This window comes from Gymnodraco acuticeps, unplaced genomic scaffold (assembly GCF_902827175.1).
Source record: "Gymnodraco acuticeps unplaced genomic scaffold, fGymAcu1.1, whole genome shotgun sequence".
NCBI lineage: Eukaryota > Metazoa > Chordata > Actinopteri > Perciformes > Bathydraconidae > Gymnodraco > Gymnodraco acuticeps.
The window spans coordinates 1,762,164-1,786,195 of record NW_022991064.1 but is presented as its reverse complement, the minus strand read 5'-3'; the positions used below and the strand labels follow the sequence as shown (position 1 = coordinate 1,786,195).

The window sequence follows — 24,032 nt, the reverse complement described above, 5'->3', positions numbered from 1 at the left end:
ATTAAGGCAATAGACTATGATATTCTGCTTGCACCTCGTGTGAAATGGCAGATACCGGAAGTACGGTGTCGCCCTCGGCCCAAAACCCGTATGTGTGTGTGAAAGAATCGTGTCTGAAGCTGCAGCGCGTTTCTCCTAATGGAAGAGTTTTGATACGTAGCTCGTTTGCACCGGTCGGCCACCGTAGGATCAACCCAAAAACACAGGTTTTATTATAAAAATATAGCTTTAACAGCCTAATTTACAGAACCAAGCAATGACAAAGCAGTCTGAATATACATTTAGGTGCCTTGTGTTTTTTTGTTTGTTGGATTATAATGAGATAAACTCATTAAAGCTTAAAAAAGACTGCACGCTGAGCCTTGCTCTAATTTAATTTCCTCTGTCCGATAGGCTTTTTGAAATAACTTCATTTATTAGACAGGATATTGTCCCAGAAATAATTGCAATTGAACAATATCATTTTATTTTAGGATGATGATTGTCCATGTTCTCTGTAACGTCTTCTACACTTTTTAAATATCATAACTCATTCTAATGTGTCTCTGACATGTCTGGCCAGGGATTACAGATGAAGTAACCTTAAACACATGTTCAACAATGTTTTCTAATGTCCCTAAACAAATCTTAATTAATAAAGAAAATTAAAAGACAGGATAATGCAGCCACGTTTTAAATTGGTTGGGAAAATAATAATTATGGAAATGTTTGTTGTACTCAATTAAGGTTTTATCACCTAAAACCATAATTAATAGCAATTAATACCAAAAACAGAGGAAAGAATAAGCCCAGTTGTAATAAATTACATTTTCCAATGCTTCTGCTTCTCTTGGCCAACTACTGCACAAACAAGTACTTGAGACTGAGAGTCTGTGTTATTCTTTTTTTGCACCCTTAACAGCTTTTCATTTCACAGCGTGGTAAAATCAACCAATTTTAAAAAATGTGACAAAGGACTCTAACCCAGGCACTTCATCAAAACCAATCATTTCGAGCAGCTGCAGCACAAGCTTCTGTCTTGTTTTTGGTTTTCTGCATACGCTAATTATTCAACCATCTGCAAACAAATATAACTTAAACCCTAGACTCTGAAAACCATATTCCTGCAACCCACACTTCTTTGAGTATTTGTAATCTTTCTCGGATGTTCTTGTTCAATGACTCACCGACAGTAACCAGACACACATTTTAATTTTCACTTCAGAGAAATACAGGAAAGAACAGTCTCATCATAAGAAAATAAGAAAAACGTCTCTACAGGGCAGAGTTACTGCATGTAAGCCGCACACAGATACTGAATTATCAGGAAACAATTATTATTTGTCCTTCATAGCTTCAACATACCAGGTGACATTTATAAGCTGTACAAAAAAACGGATTAAAAACAGTAAAGGTAGATTGAACATTTAGAGAAAATCTTATCAGGAGTGCTTGGAGATGGAGATAAAGGAGCTGATTTCATGTATTTTCTGGTCTGATCTACCAGGTAATAAAGTTCAACCATGTGTCGTTTTCCTTGTTGAAGTTCTCCGGCCATTGAAGAGTAAACACTAAGTGATAGTCCGTCTGATTGGGTTTGTAGTCCAGTTACAAACTTGGGAAGAGCCATTTCTATCTGCGTCCCTTTCTTCCATCGGTTCAAGGACTTAATGGTGACGCTTGCAAAGACGTTTCCACGGTTGAACAGCCCTTCCCAAGTAACTCGGACCAACGCTGGGAATAAAGAGCAGATTGTTGGCTTCGCAGAAGTTCTTTCTTTCTAGTCATAGTTGAACGAACCAAAGGAAAGCCGTTGGAGGCAAAGTAGGTGAAGATGCCGTCAAAGTAGTGCTCAGAGTCGGACATAAAACAGTTTGGGGGATAGATATAAAGGTTTGGAGATGTCTTTTCTTGTCGAATCAGCCACATGTCCTTCTCCTTGAGCTCTCGACCCACTGGCCTGTAAGCACTATGTAGTCTGGCTAATTGGGTTGCCAATCCAGGTACAACACCTCACAGTTTTCTTGTGTACAGCCTTCTCTATCTGCGTCCATTCCTGACATTGGTAAAAGGACTTAATGGTCAAGATTTCTGGCCTGAAAAGATGTGTCCTAATATCGTCCGTTAACATGCTTTCTCGTTCCATGGTTGTGCTACGGGCGAACAGCCAACACTGGACCAAAAGAGCAGATTGTTGGCATTGCAGAAGTTCTTAATGGCTTTCCAATTCTGGTAGTACAAGCCAAAGAGAAGCCATTAGATTCAAAGTAGGTGTAGATGCTGTCGAAGCAGAAAAACTGATATTGAAATGGACATAAAGGAGTAGGAGCTGACTTTTTGTTTTGGTCTGATTCACTAGGGAAATTAAGTTCACATCAGCCATGTGTCCTTCTCCTTGATGTAGTTCTCTGCCCATTGGCGAGTGAGCACTAAGTAGTGGTCCGGCTGATTGGGTTGATAATCCAGGTACAAACGCGTCACTGTTTTCTTGGGTACAGCCTTCTCTATCTGCGTGCCTTCATGCCATTGGTTAAAGGACGTAATGGTGACGATTTCCGGCCTTACAGACAAAGCCGCCTGCAAGGAAGTGTCGTAGTATCGTCCGTTAACGCGGTTCCTCGTGTTGTGGTTGTTCCACGGGCGAACAGCCGTGTCCACGTACCCCGGACCAACGCTGGGAATAAAGAGCAGATTGTTGCCATCGCAGAAGTTCTTGATGGCTTTCCAGTTCTGGTGGGACGAGCCAAAGGAGAATCCGTTGGAGGCGAAGTAGGTGTAGATGCCGTCAAAGCCGCTAGCTAGGATGTCGTGTTTGTGGCGCTCCTCCACGATAAGGGCGAGGAAGACGCCGTCGTAAGGTGTGCCTCGGATACTGTGGGAACCTTTAGGGCTGAGGAGATCGGCCCAGGACTCGGCTGGCATCAGGTAGGAGTCGTAGACGTAAAATAGAGGCAGGACTCGTCCCGTGCTGGACCTGAATCTGTAGAAGGCGCCATGCTTTCCATACCTGAGGAAAACAAGAGAGGCGGAATTTCAAGCTGTTGCAATATCCATGGAAAAACATTTTGAAAATAGTCGCTTTAATGTCTTTTTCAATTGCAGGCTAAAATTAAGTGAAATTAATATTTAGTGGCTTGCGTTGTTCTTTTGTGGGCTGGTAAAGGGTGTTTTTTTTCTACAACTGGGGGTAGCCAAAGTCATAAAGTTACCAATTCCTTCAAGTTCTTTAAAATGTAAAAAGTATTGAGTTGTGAAGCTTTAAGGGCTGAGGCTCTCCGGCTTATCATATAGTCACTGCAGTAAAAAGACTGCAGCCTCCGGACATGTTCTCTTTTTAAATGACAATAATGCGAGTCACTTGCATGTATGATGTAGGATGATGGACATAAAGTGAAATTGCATCGGTATCAGTCGGTCAGGTGCCTGAGCGACCAATCTTCTTCTTTGTAGTCTTGTTTGATTTATTTTATACTAGTATATTCAAATAAAAGTATGCTTAAATGCCACATGTAGCACATTTTATAACAAAAGGTTTTACAGGCTTTCAGACACTGAGGAAATATGTATGCTTTACTGAAAACCATCATCTCTTTTTCTGGCCCTCCACTTTTTCTTTCATTTTATACAGATGGCCAGCACAGTTGGTTTCTGAAAAATATTGGCAGGAATATAAAGAGCAAAAATGGGACGCCCTCTAACCTTTGCTTTGAATTTACTCCAGTATTTATATGAACATTGTAAATGTGATGCTGCTGAGAGTCAATAGCCGCTTTCACACCAAGTACTTTGCCGTGCTTAGTTCCCAGCACTTAGTACCCCCATGGAACTAAGAGCCGATCGCGTTCACACTGGAATCGCAAATGAAGCCGCTGACGTCACTTCTTCTTCTTCTGCTTTGGGTTTACTGGCAGGCCGCAAACAACTTCACGGCGTATACTGCCACCCGAAGTCCCCGGAGTTGGGGACTGGCTTCAGTAGAAGCTGCTGGGACTCCCAGCAGCTTCTACTGAAGCCTTCCGAGTAAATCGCCAGAACGCCTCCTGATCTCTCCACGCTCCCATGTTTTTTTTGTGTTGCCATAAGTTAGTCTCTCTCCGTTGGTGCGCGGGGCTAATGCTAATGCTAATAATGCTAATGCCAGCAAATACAATGGCGGCTTCAAAAAACTTTTCAGAGTTTTACGGGGCGTGGTTTGCAATTTGCCCAGCCAATAGAAATTGGTACTTTTTTCATAGTCCCACTGCTCTCTAGCAGGCACTACAAATGGGGGTAAAAGTTCTCTAAGTTCTCTTTTTGGTGGAACGCAAAATTCCAGGCACTAACGAAACGAAACGGGAAAAGTACTCCGGTGTGAAAGCGCCTTATATTCTTGTTCCTAGTCACAGTGTGAGATCATGGGCTTTTATCAGACTGAGTGAATATTCTATGAGGTGAAACTCTATCTGATACCCATACAGCCTGTGACGAAGGTAACTACGTCACTGTGGACTGATGGCTTCGGGCCTTGTAATATTGCACATGTGGTTTAGTTTGAAAGCGTTCCCCCTCCCGTTTTGTCTGTGGCTGGTGATTGTGTTGTCTCCTCCCCCCCCACCTGTGTCTTATTGGCCTGATTAGTGTGTGTATTTAGGCTCTGTTTTCCCTGTCAGTGGCCAGGTAGTGGGTGTGAGATCCTTGAGGCTGGTGACTGTGTTCACATGAGACAGTAAGATTGAGGCTGTGTCATGTACCACAAGGAGTAATAAATGCCCACACCGGGTTATATTTGAACTCTCTGCCTCTGCCTCCTTGCTTGGTCGGGCCTTTCAACGGTCAGCTTCACACAGCCTTTTAACATGTCTGTTAAAGACACACTTTACATTTTGCTTGAGTTAGGGAAGAGGATTGGGATTTTCTGACATTCAGACTGGTCAAAGTCAAAGCAAAAGCTACCTCCTGATCTATAACAGCAGGATCACAGGGGAGACATCTATTTTTAACAACAAGTTCCTTCCCTTCTCAAACTTCATGATTCACCACACCTCTAGACTTCACACATCAGATATTGAAATCAGAGATCCCGTTGTGAAAGTGAAAACAAAGCCGAACAACGTACTTGTCAACAATGTATTTGATGTTGTCATGCATGCTCTGGTCCGTCCGTCCTTTGTACGGCTGTATGTGAAAGGCCACCTGTGCAAAACACATTGAGAAAAAGATCATGAAAAAGCACAACATAAATGCACAAAACCCTAAAAAACAAGGGGTTATGCAATGAGTTTCAAACAGAGCTCTTATTATTTCAGCATACAATTTATTTTTGATGGACAGCCAGTATATAAGCAACCTTCAATTAGTCCGACCTCGCTAATTATCTGGCCGCGCTGCCTGTGATTCACAGTGTTGATTGGAGTGTCATTATGTTCTGGAGGTGCTTGTACCACTGTGTTTGAATGCTTTTGTGTGCACACTCAAATATCAAACTACTCAACACCAGATTCATTTGAATGATCAATCAAAGCTAATATAATGCCAGTCAGCGGGAAACAATCAAAAGTTTAACCGCAACGTTTTAACGAAGAGCTTTCTGCGCAATGTTTTTAAATGCAGCTGCAGCTTTACACTTAATAACATGAATGTATATATAGCATTTCTGCAATGACGGGACATATATCATGTTATAATACTATATTATATTTTGACTTTTGGCTAACTTTACTAGCTTACTGTTTGCACTTTGCTTTATCAGCTCACATTTAGCAAACATTGGCAGAACCATTAGTTACAACTAACTGGCGAATCTAGTTTAGCATAGGTGGCTGCTAACTAGCTAGCTGCTAACTTAGCTTGTGGTTAGCTAGTTAGCAGCCACTGCCTTGCATTGCACTTGGCTAATTTGTTAGTTGACACTTTTCCTTGTACATTATTTATGTTGGCTTAAATAAACACTGTTGGTCATCATCAGTTAGCCGTCACATTGGCTGGTTAAGTAATTTGCAAGCTAGCCTTCTAATATAAGGTTAGCAAGCTAGCTCACTGAGCTTTGTTGTATGGATTTGGTGTTGTGATGTTAGCTGATAAAGCAATTTAGGCCCAAACCCAATCCTTCTATTCTATAGAAATATAAAATAATCCAATGTTGTTCAGCTATTGTACAGTTTATTTGTGTTATTTTAGTAGTTCGCTGCCTTCTGCCTCTAACAAATAAAGTTATATTAAGGGACTTTTTTAACTAAAGTTTGCAGAGTGAACGCTACGGATAATGTGACCTTAATGTTAAGAGTAGCCTACAATTGCAAAATTAGGGCTGTAGTGAAACCACAAGTAAAAAACGGTCAAAATTAGCATATACATTATCACGGTTGCCAACTTTGGGTACCTGGCTGGAGTGAGATTTTGATATCATGGGTTTAATTACACATGCTCACTAAATGACTGCTATCGTGTCAGCAGCGGGACCTTAGCATATATATAGGATATACAATATATACAAATACACAATATTGGACACAGACTATAAAGGGCACACAGTTTCATTCACTAATGAAAGTCAAACACATGTTTGTTTCCACTGTTTTATTATGTGCCTGTCGCGATAAGCAATTAATTGACTTATCGTACGATAAATAAAAATGAACTCGATAAATTGCCATTTACATGAGGATGTGACTAGCAGTTTGAAAGGATGTACTTGAATTATTATTATATATTATCATTATGTCAGTGGTCTAAAATGGTCATACAACGGTGCCGACAATATTATCGTTTATCGCAATCATTTCCGGGAAAATGTATCCAACAAAATTAATTATTGTGAGAGGCCTATACATGAAACACACACACACACACACACACACACACACACACACACACACACACACACACACACACACACACACACACACACACACACACACACACACACACACACACACACACACACACACACACACACACACACACACACACACACACACACACACACAGACTTTTTATCATTTCTACTGGACCTTAGATCTGCGCATGCGCAATACGGGTCGGGATTGACCAACCGGCTCCCACTACTCTGCTGTCTGTTAACGTTGTTAAGAGTGGAGGGAGCGGATCGACAGCTCGAGCAGCTGTCAACTCAACATTGTAAATAACCAACCAAAAACGATCGCCGGCTCATCTTGTTTTTTGGCGTGAGAATAGTTTGGGCAGCGTGAGAGCGTGAGATTGAGAGTGAAAGCGTGTGTCACACCCCAGATGCGTGAGAGTTGGCAACCCTGCATTATTGCGTAAAGGCCAAAAACGTGTTTGAGATCCCATAACCTTTGATATTTTTTTAGTCCAAGTAAAGGGGTTGTGCCTTTTTAAAAACAATTCCCTCCAGTTGTCTTTAAAATATTGAGTTCACGAGAAAAAGGTAGCATATACAATTCATAAATATAAATATAATAGTGGCTTGGAGGTTGAACATATACCCATATCGTGACAATCTCTGAAAATAAGATCTGTAAAAATGAGTTTAACACGAAGTAGCCTTTTTCAAGTGTCCCTATTTTCGAACATGCCCCAGATGGTCACCTTGAATTATGCATCAAACATCCTGCTTGTTCAGTTTAGTGGCCTTGCGTTTCTTGTATAAATGAAACAGCTCATTGCTATCTCGTTCCTGAATCTTCTTTTTACTCTGCGTAGGTTTTATTTACAACATTTCAACCACATGATTGACATCTCTTCGACTACAAACAGTGGTTCAAATGCTGTCACTCATGTCCTTGTGGAATAAATGGAAAAGATACCAATGTGCCGATGCTTTTTACATTCTTTTGTGCAGATACAAAGAGTTTGTGGATGTGTGTGTGCCTCTGGATGATTGGCAAAGGAAACGTCTGACATGCCTCTGGATTTCTATTTATAAAGATTGTATACCTGCAGGAAAAAGAAAACAACCTTCTATGGTTGAGTGAAACCGATTTCTCCTGCTGCTCAGTGGAGTGTGAATGCTGCAGGATTGACTCATTTGACCTTTTATTAGGAGCTACTGCTTCTTTGGAGTATCATTGAAGGATAAGGGCTGTGTGCCAGCTATAATATCTAACGTCAGAACAGTAAAAACACTGAAAAGCCAAAAATGAATTACTTTAAATCCTTAAAAACAGATAAGTGTTTGAACACAAGCTGTTACAAATACATGTTATGTCTTTAAATATGTGTCACTGTGTTAATTGTTCAGTTATGTATTGGTGTGGTCCTAAAAGGATGATCAAAAAGGGGCTTTGAGTATCCTTACATATATATCCTTGTACATTGCAGTTCTTTTGCCTTTCGCTTCTTAAGATGTGATCCATAGATATATTAACTTTATTAATCATTGGCATTTTGCAGCAGCAGGGTATCCGGCATTGCACCAAAGTTAAAAATACCCAGTAAATATATATCAGTACTAGAAATGTATAAATATGTCAGAATCGGAAACAGGTTTATTGCCAGGTAGGTTCGCACATACTAGGAATTTGACTTGATGTCATGGTGCAGACATAAAATATAAAAAACAAGAAATATAATATGTACAGATATGCTTAGATTCGAAACATTTCATTAAATGCATTTGGTCTAAACACCGCTGTTGAACATGTATTGTTTCTAATACAGAATGTCGTGTTGAAATCTAATTTGTTATGGAATACAATTACAGATGTTTTTGCCTCTTATTATTTACTTTTTTAAGTGCATATGCATTGAGGAGTTTGAACCTCTGCTAATCATAACCCTTGATCAAACACGAAGAGAATCTGAAACGTGTATTTCTCTCCTTTTTGGTTTAAAATGTTCCAAATTAAAGGTGTTCTCTCGAGGAGGAGGAGATGGAGATTTATTTCCTGCTTCTTCACACACGGGGGCTTTTCTCAATCTCTAGTAAAGCCACAGAGCGACTATTTCAAGCATACTACGTCATCGAGTGCCGCCGAAGGACTGTTCCAATGTCCAGGATACTTGGAAATCTACCGAGCCCGTCGTACTTCGTTTGGACACATTTCGAGGTTGCACATGTGTAGACTCCGCGGTCTTAAAATCCCCATAATGCTTTGTGCACGGACCAATTTCCCCAAATCTGTGGTGGAAAATGTAAGGCGGGGCCTCTCATATGACGCACACCTGCACACTTGCTCGCCTGTTCCACTCTTTGTTTTCCGAATGCCAGGAAGTATTCTTGCCTCGCTTCTGAAGCAAGACAGTCGGATGACATGTGCCACCAAGCAAGCGTACTTGACATTGAGAAACACCCAGGATCTAATCCACTGACCCAAGTGTCTCAGGTCTCTGTTTAGCATATTTTTAGGAACAATAAAATAATAGGTTTATAGATCCATTCATCCTCAGGCAATGATAGTTCATCTCCAGGAGAGATTACTGTACTCGCATACTCCCCAACATTATAACTGCTATATTTATTGACACATCGCTTATTTGCACATATAAAGGCACATGATATCAGGGTTGCAGCCCAGCTTTGACTGAGCTGTGGAGACACAAACACCCGACGCCCACGCCATCTTTCAAAGAGAGACAGCAAGGTCTTTTCTAAACAGTTTCTATGGTGACGGCTGTGTTACGCCAAGGTAAAACGTCGCTCAATCTGCGGATGAAGAGTGTGTTTGTGTGTGTGCTCAGATCATATTTACACTGAGCCTGAGGAGAGCCGCCGCTGTTTGCATTTACTCTTCAGATGATGACAACCTGAACTCATGTTGCATCATTACGTTGTCGTACACTGCATTCAATCAGATAACTCAACGGATGAATTCAAAAGTGCAAAACGCCAAAATACACAGAGAAAATGAGTACACTTCAAGAGGTCTGAAAATGGCAGAAAGTGTTCCCAGAATAACCTGATATGGAGTGATGCAGGAAAGAGTCCTAAACCCAGGAATGAGTCTGCCTTATTGTCTCAACAAGAAGTTATTAAACATCCAACAGGAAGTCAATTAACCCTACAAGTAATTACAACTTTAACAGGAAGTTGCCAAACCCTCCAACAGGAAGTCTGCTTTGTTTCTGATTATCCAGCTGCTCTACCTGACCAGGTGCAACGCTATTTGTGTCCCTCATGAAACATGCTGTGTACAAATAGTTCCATGCTAACATTTACTAGTAAACTGCGTAGATCGCACGCACGCACGCACGCACGCACGCACGCACGCACGCACGCACGCACGCACGCACGCACGCACGCGGTCTTAGGTTTTGAGGTCAGAGATTTTAAATTGAAGATGCCGCCGGGTCCCACTCGCTTGGTACTCTCACTTGTATTCACTGTAAGAGCCTCAGTGGACCACAATGCATTGCAGCGGCAAGACATGTAGAGGTATAACAACTGCTATCAAAAAACAATAACAACAAATCCTTTTGTTCAATAGCTAATAATAATAACATTTAAACCTATATGCACAAGATAATAACTTGTCAAACACTATCATACAAATAACAATATTGAGACGTTTGTTGCTGTTAAGTCATTAATCATTCAGTAAATCAGTAAAAACCGTTAAGGGATCAAGCCTCTTTTAACTTTAAGTATATCGTTTTGTGTTATTGTTGGAGGAGCCTGAGTCTAAACTACATTTAGCTATTGTGCGTACAACAATAAAGCCTTAGGACCTTTGAATCCCAAATGTATTGCATGTTCTTAATCTTACATGCACAGGATTACTTACTACTCACACATTAAGTTAAAAGGAACATCATGACTCCGCTTTAACGTTAAACTGTCACATTGAGTAAATCGTCAGGAAGTAGAAAACATACCGGTTGTCTCACCAGTTACCTTGATGCTGTGCCTGTGGGCGGCGTCCATCACGGCGGGAACCAGATCCTCGCTCGGCTCCCCGTGGTCGTCTGCCACGCCGGGGGGGTACCAGGACAGAACCAGCACCCCTAACACACCACAGAGAGGCAGAGAGTGGGAGTTCAATGAATGAAGGTGGAGGTTAAAGCAATGATTGGTTAATAATCAATAAAAGCTGTGGTCACTTTTATTGGGTTTTTTCAACAGTTATTCTATCAGAGCATGTATCAAAAGTAGGTAAACAAATCTTCACTTTATAGAAACATAGGTAGAGTAACAATGTAAATACTGCTTAACAAACCTGTGGTAACTTTATTTACACCAGGGCTGCACAACATATATTTTTTTAATCATTCTCCCATTTTTTCCCCTTAAACTGTGGGTTTTCTCCGGAAGTTTTTCCTTGTACGATGTGAGGGTCTAAGGATAGAGGGTGTCGTTTTTCTCATACTGATATTCTGAACAATCTGTGCTGTTGTATTTGCTGTAAAGTGTCTCTACTGTAGGCTATTTTTATTTTATGTACAGCACTTTGGCTCGACCAAAAATCGTTTATAAATGTGCTATATAAATAAAACTTGATTTGATTTGATCATCTCTTGCACTCAATTTTGTTGAGTTATTTAGATTATCAGTAGAAATGTGTACTGTTACATTATTATTATAAATTATAATGTTTGTTTTTTATTAATTCATTGTTCATTATTTGGGCAGTTTTATAATTGATATCCCAGGACAGAACCACATGTGAGTTAATACATTGAGGGTGGAGGTTAAAGCACTGATTGGTTAATAATCAATAAACCTGTGGTAACTTTATTTACACCAGGGCTGCACAAAATATATTTTTTTTAATCATTATCTCAATATTGCACTCAATCTTGTTGAGTTATTTGAAGCAGATTACATTTTAACTATTATATGATTATTATTTTTATAAATTATAAAATTATAAATTAGTTGTTCAATATTTGGGCAGTTGTATAATTGATATGTATGTTTACCTGCTGCAGCCTCCTCTATCTGCGCCATGTGGGACTCCAGCACCTTGGGGTCTCTGGAGCTGTAGGGGCCGAGCTCCGGGTAGAAACTGGAGGCTATGTCCTCCGGAGGCGTGTGTCTCCCCTGGGCGTGACTGGCTGCGATCTTAGGGTCCCAGTGCGGCACCAGCACGTGGTCCCAGTGGATGTACTTGTTGTCGGTGGCCGGGTCCCCGTACCACAGGTAGTAGAAGATGTGGACGTCGTAAAATATGCTGTAATCCCGGTCAGATTTAGTGAAAACCACCTTAGTGTCGCTACTGATGCTGCCGCCGTGAACCTGACCCGGAGACACCACCACATCCTGCAGGTCCAGACAGAGGGGGGAGAAGAGTTCAGATGCTCTAGTAAAAGTACCAATACATTATGGGCTAAATGCTTAATTACAATTAAAAGTCCTGCATTCAAAATCATACTTAGTTCAAAGGCTTTATTGTCATATGAAAGGCTACAGTGTTATACGATTAAGTTCTTCAGTCCCAGGCTCCACCAACAATGCATCATAAATACAGAGCCGGGAGAAGTACTTAGATATGGTACTTGAGTACAAGTAGAAGTACTCAGATCTTGTACTTGAGTAAAAGTAGAAGTACTTAGATCTGGTACTTGAGTAAAAGTAGAAGTACTTAGATCTTGTACTTGAGTAAAAGTAGAAGTACCAGAGTGTAGGAATACTCTGTTACAAGTAAAAGTCCTGCATTCAAATGTTACTCAAGTAAAAGTAGAAAAGTATTATCATCAAAATATAGTTAGAGTAGCGACAGTAAAAGTAGTCATTGTGCAGATTGGTCCATTTCAGAATAATATATATGATATGTTTTATAATGATTGATCATTAAAGTGTTCTCAAAGCTGGTAAAGGTGCAGCTAGTTTGAATGACTTTGTTTACTGCAGGGTAGCTTGTGAATTTACTCCAGGTGGAACTAAAGTCTGATTCAACACTTGATTATATTTCACATCATTCATCCAGATCTGTGAAGTAACTAAAGGGATTAAATACATGTAGTGGAGCAAAAGAACAACATGTATCTCTGTGACTTATCTCGGTCGTGTAGTGGAGTAGACAAGTAACATAACATTAAAATACTCCAATAAAGTACAAGTACAATACACATTTTACTTAAGTACTTGACTAAAGGTACTTAGTTACTCCCCACCTCTGCATCCAGCCGCCTCCGGTCCCTCTCTCTCTCCCGGATGAAGCCCATTCCCGGGGCCAGGTCTGAGAAGCCGTCGCTGGGCTTCAGGCTCCGGAGCCCCATCATGGCCCCGAAGATGAAGAGGGTGAAGAGGAAGAGAGAAACTAAAGCCTTCCTGCGGAGCCGCGTCATGGTGGCTGTCCGCGGTGCTGAAGACCGAAAACAAGCGCTCCTCTGGTCGTCTTTCAGTCAGTGCAATGGAGACTGTGAAACATGCATGTTATTTCCCCTCCACCCGGAGATCTCAGGCTTCAGTAAACCCCCCCTCTGCACACATGGTCGCTGTCCCTGGTGCTGAAGACAGGAAAACAAGCGCTCCTTTTTTGATTTTTTCAACTGGCGAGATGAAATCAGTCAGTGCAGCTGGAGCGTAATGGAGACTGTAAAACACGAGTATTCTTTCACTTCCATCATCCCCGAGATACTCTGCAGGATCAGGCTGCTGCAGACAGTAAAACAAGCGCTCCTCTCTTCGTTTTACAGCAGGAAATAAAACGCGTTGATTCAGTGCGACGGGGACTGTAAAACATGCATGTTATTTCACCTCCATCCTGCAGTGAAATACAAATAATAAATCCGCTCCTCCGCATATCCGCGCTGCGCACTTCGCCTTTTATTCCCCTCCATCTTTTCCTCCAACATCTATGTCACCTGTCAGCTGTTCCCTCATGTCTCTACAGGAGCTTTAATATGTTTAGTTTACCCGTGCAATGCTCCTCTTCCGGTCATCCAATCCTCATATGTCCAGGGGTCACATCTGCTTCCTAAATCCATCCTAGCAGCACAGAAAGGTTTTATTTTCTTTTTGCTGGATACTGACGCTTCAGGAGAGAATGAAACATTTGTTTGTGCAGGAGGAGGGGGTGGGATTAACCCCCAACCGGAAATGCATGTATGAGGGGTGATTAGTGCCAGAAGAGAGGCAGGAGGTGGAGCCTTAGCTCAGATTTATGAAGAATCATTTCTGTGTTGTCATGTATAGAAGCAATCACACTTAGGGAGAGGATTAGGGAAACATGTGATTTAAAAAAATGATTATTCTGACTTAAATATAGACAATAAATGCAATTATTTTGCATTGAAGATCTCCATTTTTTTAATCACATGTGGCACCAATCCTCTTCCGTACATTATGTGTATTGAAACCATTGAAACACTCTTAGTAAATCTTAAATTAAATATATATGATTTATCCTCAATAAAAATCAATCATCTGTAAAATGTAGCAAGGAAACAAATCCCAGTGTTGCACAATTTAAAACAAACGTATACTGTATATTGAATGTGGGGTTTTTTATGTCCAAATTCAATCGTAACCATGGTTTTTGTGCACGAGTCAGTGTGACATTATTCAGAATCAGAAACAGGTTTATTGCCAAGTACAGTAGGCAGTGGCGGTTCTAGAACATTTTACATGGGGGGGCAAAGGGGAGGCAAGAGGTCATGCCAGGGTGCCATAGGAGGGCGGACAGTACGTGGTATTTTATACTGTATATAACCTATTCATTGTTAATTCATGCCCTAACACAAGTGTTCTTAATGCACAAGAGAAACAAGGTGTTCAGACAAACAATCGGGTGCCCTTTGAGTCCCCCAAGCTTACCTCAACCATTTTAAATGAAAGGAAACTACAAAATGTATTTTAAAGCAATGAATGAATGGAACAGGTTGTTTTGCATTACAATGTAAAATAAAATATATATTTTGTTTTAAAAAAAATTGGTTGTCTTAGACAGACATATTTGCATGTCCTCACTAAGCATTATTACATACTAATTTAATATTAAACAAATCAAAATGGCCAATTATCGCAAAAATGTTGCTGCTAATATAATCATATGCTTGTCAAAAAATCAATTCTGAAAAAATACTTGAATTATCTATGAAATTGCAATATTGTCCCTCAGTTTGTTTCAACCCCGTCACGCCATACCATTTACCCTCCTATTAAAATAATGGATCAGTCCATGTGTGATCTGCATTGAGGGAATTACATCACAAAAGTGTCAGTTTCTTCTCTTACCTATATTTCAGTTTTTGTATTTTCAGATTAAGATTGACAAGCTCAACATTTCAACTATGTTGTATGAATTAATAATGGTAAATAATTGTTTATTACAAAAATAAACAATAGTTTTGCAAAATATTACAATTTTGTAATGTCCTTGATTTCCATGTGGTGCCATATCTTAGCTAAACAAGGTCTCATGCCTACTTTTTGTCAAAAACTTCAACCCTGTTCAATTTTTTCAAGGAAATTCCTAGTAATTATTTATATGTTGTGCCTGAGGTGGGAAAATGTAAGTAGTCCACTACCAGATGTTATGACCAAACATTTTGGTTTCATTTTTCAAAGATATAAAGACCCAAAAGGCACCCGATTCAGAGAATACTCAGAATTATGCATACTGTAAGTACTTAATTATAATTAAGTACACAAATGACATCACCCATCTCTTCAGAGAGCTACAGGTGACCTGTGCAGCAACACATTTCAATCAATATTTGTCAATACTAAGAGCTGCTAGATTGAGCTGCTGTAATGGAATATGTAAGGAGAATAAGAACATACCATGTGGTCCAGCTGGAGTTTCATCTGCCTCCTGATCCCTGCCTCTGGCCCTCTTTCTGATACTTCATCTTTATTCCTCACATACACTTCTTCTTCTTCACTAATGTCTTCATCTCCTCCTCTTCCTCCTGCTCTGACCCTCCTGGTCTCTTGAGCTCTCTTTTCCTTTTCCTCTTTCTGTTCGTCCTGATCACTTCTCATATGTCTTTTTGTTGTTGTTGAATCACTCCAATACTCTGGCCTGCAAGAGTCTACTTGTGAAAAGCACTGGTACAAATGCTTGTATAACTTTACACGTTAGGGCCATGTAGCCTAGCTAATGTGTAGCATATCATAAATATAACATCAGAAAGTATTGATCAAGCGCACACAGGCAGCTGTGTTTGGATCCAGTTTTTACAGTAAAGGATGTATCCTGGTTTCATTGATCTGGCCTCATGGCTGTGATGTGTAGTTTACGTGGATTTAATAGTAGGCTACCGCGTAGTTTAGCAAAGTGATCGATCTCCCAGCTAACGCTGTCTGCGTAGTATTTTGTAACGTAACGCCCCAAACAGCGCCCGTCTGTTAAACGCTATCGATTCAAACGGCAGCGTTTTATTAATATTTTGTTTCAAGCTCTCGTCCTTAGTAAAAACAAAACTAGTGGAAAGGGAAATGCTCCAAGGGGAAGCTGATCCATAGGTGCTGGGACAGCTCGCTCCCTCTCTGCTGCGGTGTGAGCCGCGGTCTGTGTGAACGCCGCTCCGCAGTTTAATGCAGGGCCGTAGCTGCGTTTTTAACGGGCCTAAAATGATATTTAAAATGATTCAATTTTAACTAATGTAATGCTTGTTTTGTTGCTTGAGAAGCTTGTGGAAATAGTGTAGGTTTGTTTTAGTACAGTTTTAGGGAAACAAAAGTTAGGGGGCAGCTGGGGGGGCAAGGGTCTACAGTGGGGGGGGCAGCTGCCCCCCCTTGCCCCCCGTAGATCCGCCCCTGACAGTAGGTCTTAACATACGAGGAATTTGTCTTGGTGGTACGTGCATAATGTGTTTATGTACGTACCACCAAGACACATTCCTAAAGACGATAAAAAGTACGAAAAAACAACCAAAAAATAAAATGGTATCTACGTTAAGATATAGAAGATTATTTACATGAAATTTGGAAATACTAAAGAACTACGTGCAGTATACCGTTGCAAAGTACTTGAAATAATCAAATAAAATAAAAATATGTGCAGTGTTGTTATGGAAGTGTAGTATTGGGGTGTTTTCAGAGAGTAAAGGCTTAAGGTGACATCTAGTGGGAGAGGGAACATAGTGCATGTATTATTTGCATGCTTTTAATTGGTTGGAGGTTAATGGTCAATATTTTAAGAGAGTTTTACACTACGTCATGCAACACTAACTCATTTTTTTTAATATACTGAATCATATGCATGACATTTATTTAGGACATACATATTTTTAATAGCAACAGGTAAATGTGCAGCTTTGTTAAACAACCCCCCAAATCTTGTTATTGTTCTTTAACAGATAAAACATCTTCAGTTTGTCATTTGCCACCTGGAGGCTTGTTGCGTGTGTATGTGTGTGTGTGTGTGTGTGTGTGTGTGTGTGTGTGTGTGTGTGTGTGTGTGTGTGTGTGTGTGTGTGTGTGTGTGTGTGTGTGTGTGTGTGTGTGTGTGTGAGGAGGAGGAGGAGATCTGTCACAACATGGCATCTTTTTGATTTACTATTGATCAGATGTATTGATTGATGTCCCTCTGGAGGAAAGGTGAAAGGTGATCTGACATCCCTCACACACACACACACACACACACACACACACACACACACACACACACACACACACACACACACACACACACACACACACACACACACACATTCTCTCTCTCGCTTAATTTAGTGTGTGAGTGTGTGGCTGTGTGTTTGTTTCGAAATAAATGATCTTATTGACTTATTACTGCACAATTATTAAGTGCACATGCTTGTCAATCTGTGTCTGTGTGTGTGTGTTGTGATAAAACATGTCGACTTATTAAACTCTAAATAATTTGACTCATCTCCCCTCTCCCTGCTTCTCGTGCAGCAGGAAGTGGATGTGGCGATAAAGAGGAGAAACAGGAAGTGGATTTGGGCAGCGGCGTCTGCAAGTGGTTCAATGTGAGGTTGGGGTTCGGCTTCCTGGCCATGAGCCGCCGGGACGGGGTCCCGCAGCAGGACGTGTTCGTGCATCAGGTGCAGTATTCAGATCCTGTACTGCAGTAGAAGTTCTTATGCACTGGCTTTTCACATTTGGCACTTATCACCTTCTTTCCAAAATTCTGACTTTTTTCTCAAATTCTGAATTTATTTTTCAAAACTATAGCTTTTTTCAGATTTCAGAGATTATCAAAATACTTCAAAATTCTCACTTGTTTTCAAAATGTTCAGTTTTTTCAGATTTTTATAGATTTCAGATTTCATCAAATTTTTACTTTTATTTCCAAATTCTCACTTTTTCTCTAATTCTGATATTTTTCCACAATTTCTTTTCGAAATACAAATATTTTTAAAATGTCAACTTTTTCCAAAATCCTCTGTCTCACATTTTGTCTGGATCAGATTCTATCTCTTCTCTGTAAGCTTAACTGTTCTGTAGGCTAATACTTTATGTGTGAATCAATACGTCTACTGCAGGGGTGGCCAACCCGCGGCTCTCGAGCCGCATGCGGCTCTTTGCCTAGTTTCATGCGGCTCTTCAGTTCATATCGAATTGTATATGTGTGAGTTTGGGGGAGAGACACTGACTCCTGACTAGTGTTGCACGGTGTACCGATACTTGAAAGGTACCGCGATACCCTGCCGTTAAAAACGTTACGATTCCTCCGTTTAATTAGTATCGGTACTTTAAGAATGACGGGGAAAGTACTCCGGTGAGAAAGCGCCGTTTTAATAAGAGCCGTGTGTGTTCAGCGCTCTGCTTCCACTCCCTGCACTGCAGCCGTGCCTGCAGTCCCGCCCCTCTCAAGCACGCTCAAGTGCCTCCCCTCTCTCGTGCACGCGCTAGCTGCCAGAGCATGTGAGAAAACGAGAAGCATGGCTGCAAGTGGGAGTGCAACTGCCGCTGCCCCTCGGCTTGTTGAAATTTGGAAGTATTTGAGCTATATCTCTGACAGTGAGGGCAAGCCTACGGACACCACGAGGCCTGTCTGTGAGAAATGTATTCATTAATTAATTTTATTTAATAGGAAATCTTGTCATTTATTTTATTTATTGTTATCATTGTTTAAAAGTTTGTGTTATGGTTCTGGTGTGAAATAAACCACAATAATTACATTTAAGACTGTTTCCCTTTTTTTAAGAAAAGTATCAAAAAAGAATCAGAATCGCAATTCTTGACTTGGTATCGAAACCAAAATGTTGGTATCGTGACAACACTAGCTACTCCTGCCAGTTAAACCTGATATTTAGTAGGTCTGTTAAGTATTAACATAATTTGGCCGGTCAAAGTTGTTTGGGCTCGGATAAAATCGCTCCGTTACTTTCGTCGCGTGTTACTTTCGTCCCGGCTCCCGGTGTGTATGTGTGGTGTCAGGAGTCAGTATGAGAGGATGACAGCGCGTCTAATTTTGATGTGGCTCAAGAGCCAATCAAAATAATACCTGTGATGCAATGAACCAATCACCTTTGAGGGGGGGGAACCTATCGTTGATTAAACAATATCCAGTGTTTCCCCTACCATTGTTTTGGAGGGGCGCTGCGCCCCGCCAACGGAGCCCCGCGCCCCCCCCTGAAATTCAAGGTGTTTAAAAAATATATATAATTTTTTTTTAAAATATATATATATAGCACCAAATTGCAAATAATCTATAACTACTGTCACTTTCACATTGAACATGTGCTCTTTTATTAAATAAACTAAACGCTTTCATTTTAAGTTGTGAGTTTAGTGTTTTTGACCCTAAGAAACACTGATGCATTAATCAATAACAATAATCCACAGCTCCTCTCTCTGCTCCAGAGGATTTAAAAAAAATATATCCCAATGCCACAAAGATGCATCAGTGACGTGGTTGAAATCTTGTCTCCAGAAAACAAAAAAACGGAAACAAGCGGTATCAGTGACTATGTGTTTGATGTGGCTCTTTGCAGTAACATAGAAAAAATGTGGCTCTTAACCTCTGACTGGTTGGCCACCCCTGGTCTACTGCCTGAATCTGCTTTATGGTATTCACTTTCTTTGGTTCATTTGTTCTGTTTTTAATTCAGGAGGTGAACCTATATGTTCATAAAACAGTGTGCGTGAGCTTGTAGCCTGTGTGTCAAACAAAAACTGAGCATTTTCTGTTAGCTTATTTTCCTCTTAATTTTAAGTGCAGTCTTCAGAGCTGAGGTCACATTGGTCAGCAAATATGTATTATAACCAACATGATGGCCATTAATGCTGGTTAGCTTGCAGCTGAACACAAACACTGCTTTTATTGTTTGTTGCATGGATTTGTTTGCTGGGAAAATGTGATATGAATTTGCCAAAACGCCCATAAAAAGCAGTCCTGACCCTCTCGTTAACAGAGCAAACTGCACATGGAGGGTTTCCGCAGCCTCAGAGAAGGAGAAGCTGTTGATTTCACCTTCAAGAAATCCTCCAGAGGTCTGGAGTCGGTGCGGGTCACCGGCCCAAATGGAGCCCCGTGTCTGGGCAGCGAGAGGAGGCCGAAGAGGAGCCGGGGATCCAGAGGGGACAGGTGAGACTGAATGAGGACGTACGACCTTCACACTTAGCACTAGTAATGTTCAAGATTTTGCAAACTTTGGCCACTTACCATCTCCTCTACAGCCCACTAATGATACATTTTGTTTTGAGTTCGTGAAATATAATGCCAGTCTCTGCAGCTCTGATTGCATTCACATGTCTTCAAACATAAACGCAGAGTTCAGAAAAAGGAAGGAGTCCCATCCTTTAAAGGTGCTCGAGAGGGGGGTTAGAAGTCCCTTTAGCCATGGCAACAATGGGATGTGGTGTGCAAATGAGGTGCAGGGGAGAGGGAGCTGAGGTCAGGGGTCAGAGGTCAAAGTTGTATTGAAACAAAGGAGCTCCATCTCAGGGTCAAGCTGATCGATACTGACACTCTGAAAATCCAATGTTATTTCTCCATGGGGTTTTGGATTTTTGCAGAACTTAACCTCTGTGTCAAACAAACATTTATGATACTTACACTTTTTGTTAAGCAGGATAATCTCCACATATTAACACCACTTCCTGATTTTTGAAGTAAAAAGCTAATGTTTGGCTATAAAGCAACTACAGCGTGGTCACATGACTTCACGTCACCACCGCTAAGCTAAAGGCGGCTAATGTTGGGCTATAAAGGAACCACAGCAGGGTCACATGACTGAACCTCACCACCGCTAAGCTAAAGGTGGCTAATGTTGGGCATGATGACGTTTAGTCGTCTCATTTAGACACTTGTTAGCAACTGAAATCTCACCTCTATTTAAGTGGCCAGTGTCTTGTGTCACACTGCATTCGCCTGATTATGCTACCATGATGGATTCACCAACAGGATTTCACTTAGCTACTGATTAGCTTTGGCAGCATTGATTTATTAATACCAGTACACATCTTCTAGATGCAGGACCAACAAAACACAACATGTTTTAGTGCAGTCACTGGGCATATTTGTTGTCATGCGTCACTACGTGCCGGCGGCGGCGGGCATTTTACTGAGTACCGGCACCTTGCCGGTACTCAGTAAGAAGTGCCGGTGCCACATGGGTAAAAATCAGAAGTGCTGGCACTGCGTACCGGTGAGTACCGGCCCAATTCAAGCACTGGCAGTAGGGGGACTATAGACACTCTGCTGAGCCCTTTACTTTGTATTGGTGTAAAACTAAGCCAGTTTTAGATTTGGTTGTCAAAGCGTACTTTATATTTCCCCCTGAGGGACTGAGGAGATCAATCTTACCCCTCAACATTCAAAGTGCACCAGAGGCTGCATGGTGACAGATCTGTTAAAGAGAGACAGGAAGCTGGAACTAAAGCTGCTAGTACCACTACATGTTTTTAAAGCTCGGTTGGATGCTACAAAATCAGATGCTGTTGGTACCTGTACATGTGGTTAAATATGTAAATTGTAATCCCTGCACATTTTGCTGTATGATGTCCTTTTGTTGTTCTGTTGTTTATGTTTTTATGTCTTCTTGTGGAACCTACTGCTGCAGGTCTCCCTTGAAAAAGAGATCATTGATCTCAATGGGATTTTACCTGGATAAATAAAGGTTTTGAATTGAATTGAATTGAATCTTATGGGAGTCAGTCAGACTTATTTTAGCTTTTAGATTTCTTTACAGATTGATATCAAATGTAATACCTGTCAGAAGTAATATTGTATAAATGTTTTTTTCGGATGGTCCTGAAATTAAAGTCAGAATTCTGAGAAAAAAAGTATACATCTGAAAATAGTCAGAACTATTACACATTTTTTCCTGAAAATTATCATGGCAAAATATTTTTTTCATCACCGGTTTTCACAAAAACCAAAAGGTAACTAACAAATCTGAATTTGTGGCAAAAAAAAAACCCATTTAATTTCCTGTGTCCTGTTTCATTTCAGATGCTATAACTGTGGAGCCCTCGGCCATCATGCCAAACAGTGTCAGCTGCCTCCTCAGCCCAAAAGGTGCCACATCTGTCAGAGGCTGAACCACATGGTGTCCAGCTGTCCAATCAGAGCGCAGCAACATCAGTCCGCAGCTGAGGAAGAGGAGCACCACCCTCTTTAAACTCAGAGAAACTGTGAGGTTTTTAACTGGAACAATGTTTAACGATAGAACAACTCAGGGTTTATTTATTGAGATATAAAATGTGAAGTTTAAGGTTGTTTTAATGTCTGGATATGTGTCTTAGCTCTAGGATAAAACAATCAGATTTAGTGTGAATTCATCCAAAAAAGTAGCAACAGAAATCAACTTTCTTTTATTCCCAAAATTCAAAAACAGATAATTTATTGATATCATAAACATTAAAACGTATGTGCAAGATAGGAAATATCCCCGAAAGGCCTGTCAAGTTGACAAGATAATAAAATAGTTTAAATCTTGTAAAAGTTTCTATCTATTTTGACTTTATTGTCATACTATTAAGTTATATATTTATGAAAATAACAAATTAATTCTCCCGAGACAACACTGAGATGTTTTTTCCATTTGCGAAATAAAAATTCAGATAATATTATAATAATAAAGTCAATTATTTAATTTCTTTTATTGACAAGATCTTATCTACTATGACTTTATCCTTGCAATATTCCAAGTTATTTTCTCCCAAATAAGGAGAAGATAGAAGTAAAAATGTAATTGATTGAAATGATTACAACTCTTTCTTAAAATATTTCTATATCATTCTCAAATGAATGTCCTCAATGCTCTGGTAAATTGTCGATTGAAACAAGAGTAACTTTTTATTTGTAATCAACTTGATGAAGATGAAGACAACATCCAATATGTGAATGTAAGACAGAAACTTGGTTGTCATTTGCCTTTTTAGGAAAACCTTTGTTGGTATTTTATTGAAAAGTGAATGTAGATAAGTGAACAACCTCCTCTTTTTAATGAGGTTCTTGATGTCTTATTTACCAAGCCGTCATTTATGTATTCAAACTTTTATGCAAGACCTGTATTGATTGTATGCTAAACTCTAATATGTGTGTCAGGGATTGTATTTCACACAAATAATATTCTCTCAACTTAAATTATGGTAATTTTAGTGGAAGCTGAATGTATTTCAATCAGAAGAGACATCGAGTTTGGTAGGGTTAGGGTTATGGGTAATGTTTTCACAGATCAGTAGAAAGCTTCGATTGATTAATAATGGAGATTTAATGCTTTGCTCAAAGGTTACAGTTACATGCAAAAACCCCTTCACAACAGTGCTGCGGTCACTTCATACTTCAGGTGCTTTTATGAGTATCTTAGATTACTAATTTGATTACTGCAAACAGGCCCGTACACAGGATTTCGTAAATACCGAGGTCCAAAACATGCTAGGGGAGCAGGTGAGAAACTAAAGAGGGGGTTCCACATCTGGCAGATCAGGTGTTGGTGCTCCCGGATTTGGCACCCCACTATAACTCTGTCCAAGAGTCGTACTTTCACCAAAATCACACTGGTGTTTGCTGTTCACTTCTAGTTTGTGCACACAAAAGCATTTTACTCGGCTCAGCAGGTGAAAAACTAAAGAGGGTCTTCCACATGTGGCAGACCAGGCGTTGGTGCTGACGGATTTGGCACCCCCACTATAACTTTGTCCAGGGTGGTCGTACTGTCACCAAAATCACACTGGTGTTTGCTGTTCACTTCTAGTTTGTGCACACAAAAGCATTTTACTCTGGGCTCAGCATATAAACATACATCTCTTTTTGAACTATTCTTTGCCTTTCAAAAGCATTACATCATTA

The 24,032-nt window shown here is 40.4% G+C and overlaps 2 protein-coding genes across 2 annotated transcripts; one reads left to right on the top strand and one right to left on the bottom strand.

The window, feature by feature from the left end:
* Positions 1-1,172: 1,172 nt before the first annotated feature.
* On the bottom strand, positions 1,173-13,881 carry si:ch211-30b16.2 (glycoprotein endo-alpha-1,2-mannosidase-like protein). Its single transcript, XM_034236649.1, has 5 exons — positions 12,991-13,881; positions 11,797-12,136; positions 10,772-10,881; positions 5,075-5,151; positions 1,173-2,986 (listed from the first exon to the last, which is right to left on the bottom strand). The coding sequence occupies exons 1-5, from the start codon at positions 13,162-13,164 to the stop codon at positions 2,350-2,352; spliced, it is 1,338 nt and encodes a 445-aa protein (XP_034092540.1). The 5' UTR covers positions 13,165-13,881; the 3' UTR covers positions 1,173-2,349.
* A 3,697-nt stretch (positions 13,882-17,578) lies between these two features.
* Positions 17,579-22,359, top strand: lin28a (lin-28 homolog A (C. elegans)). The gene is made up of 4 exons (XM_034236692.1): positions 17,579-17,594; positions 17,684-17,832; positions 20,149-20,321; positions 22,191-22,359. Exons 1-4 carry the CDS (start codon positions 17,579-17,581, stop codon positions 22,357-22,359), a joined length of 507 nt encoding a protein of 168 aa, XP_034092583.1.
* Positions 22,360-24,032: the final 1,673 nt, after the last annotated feature.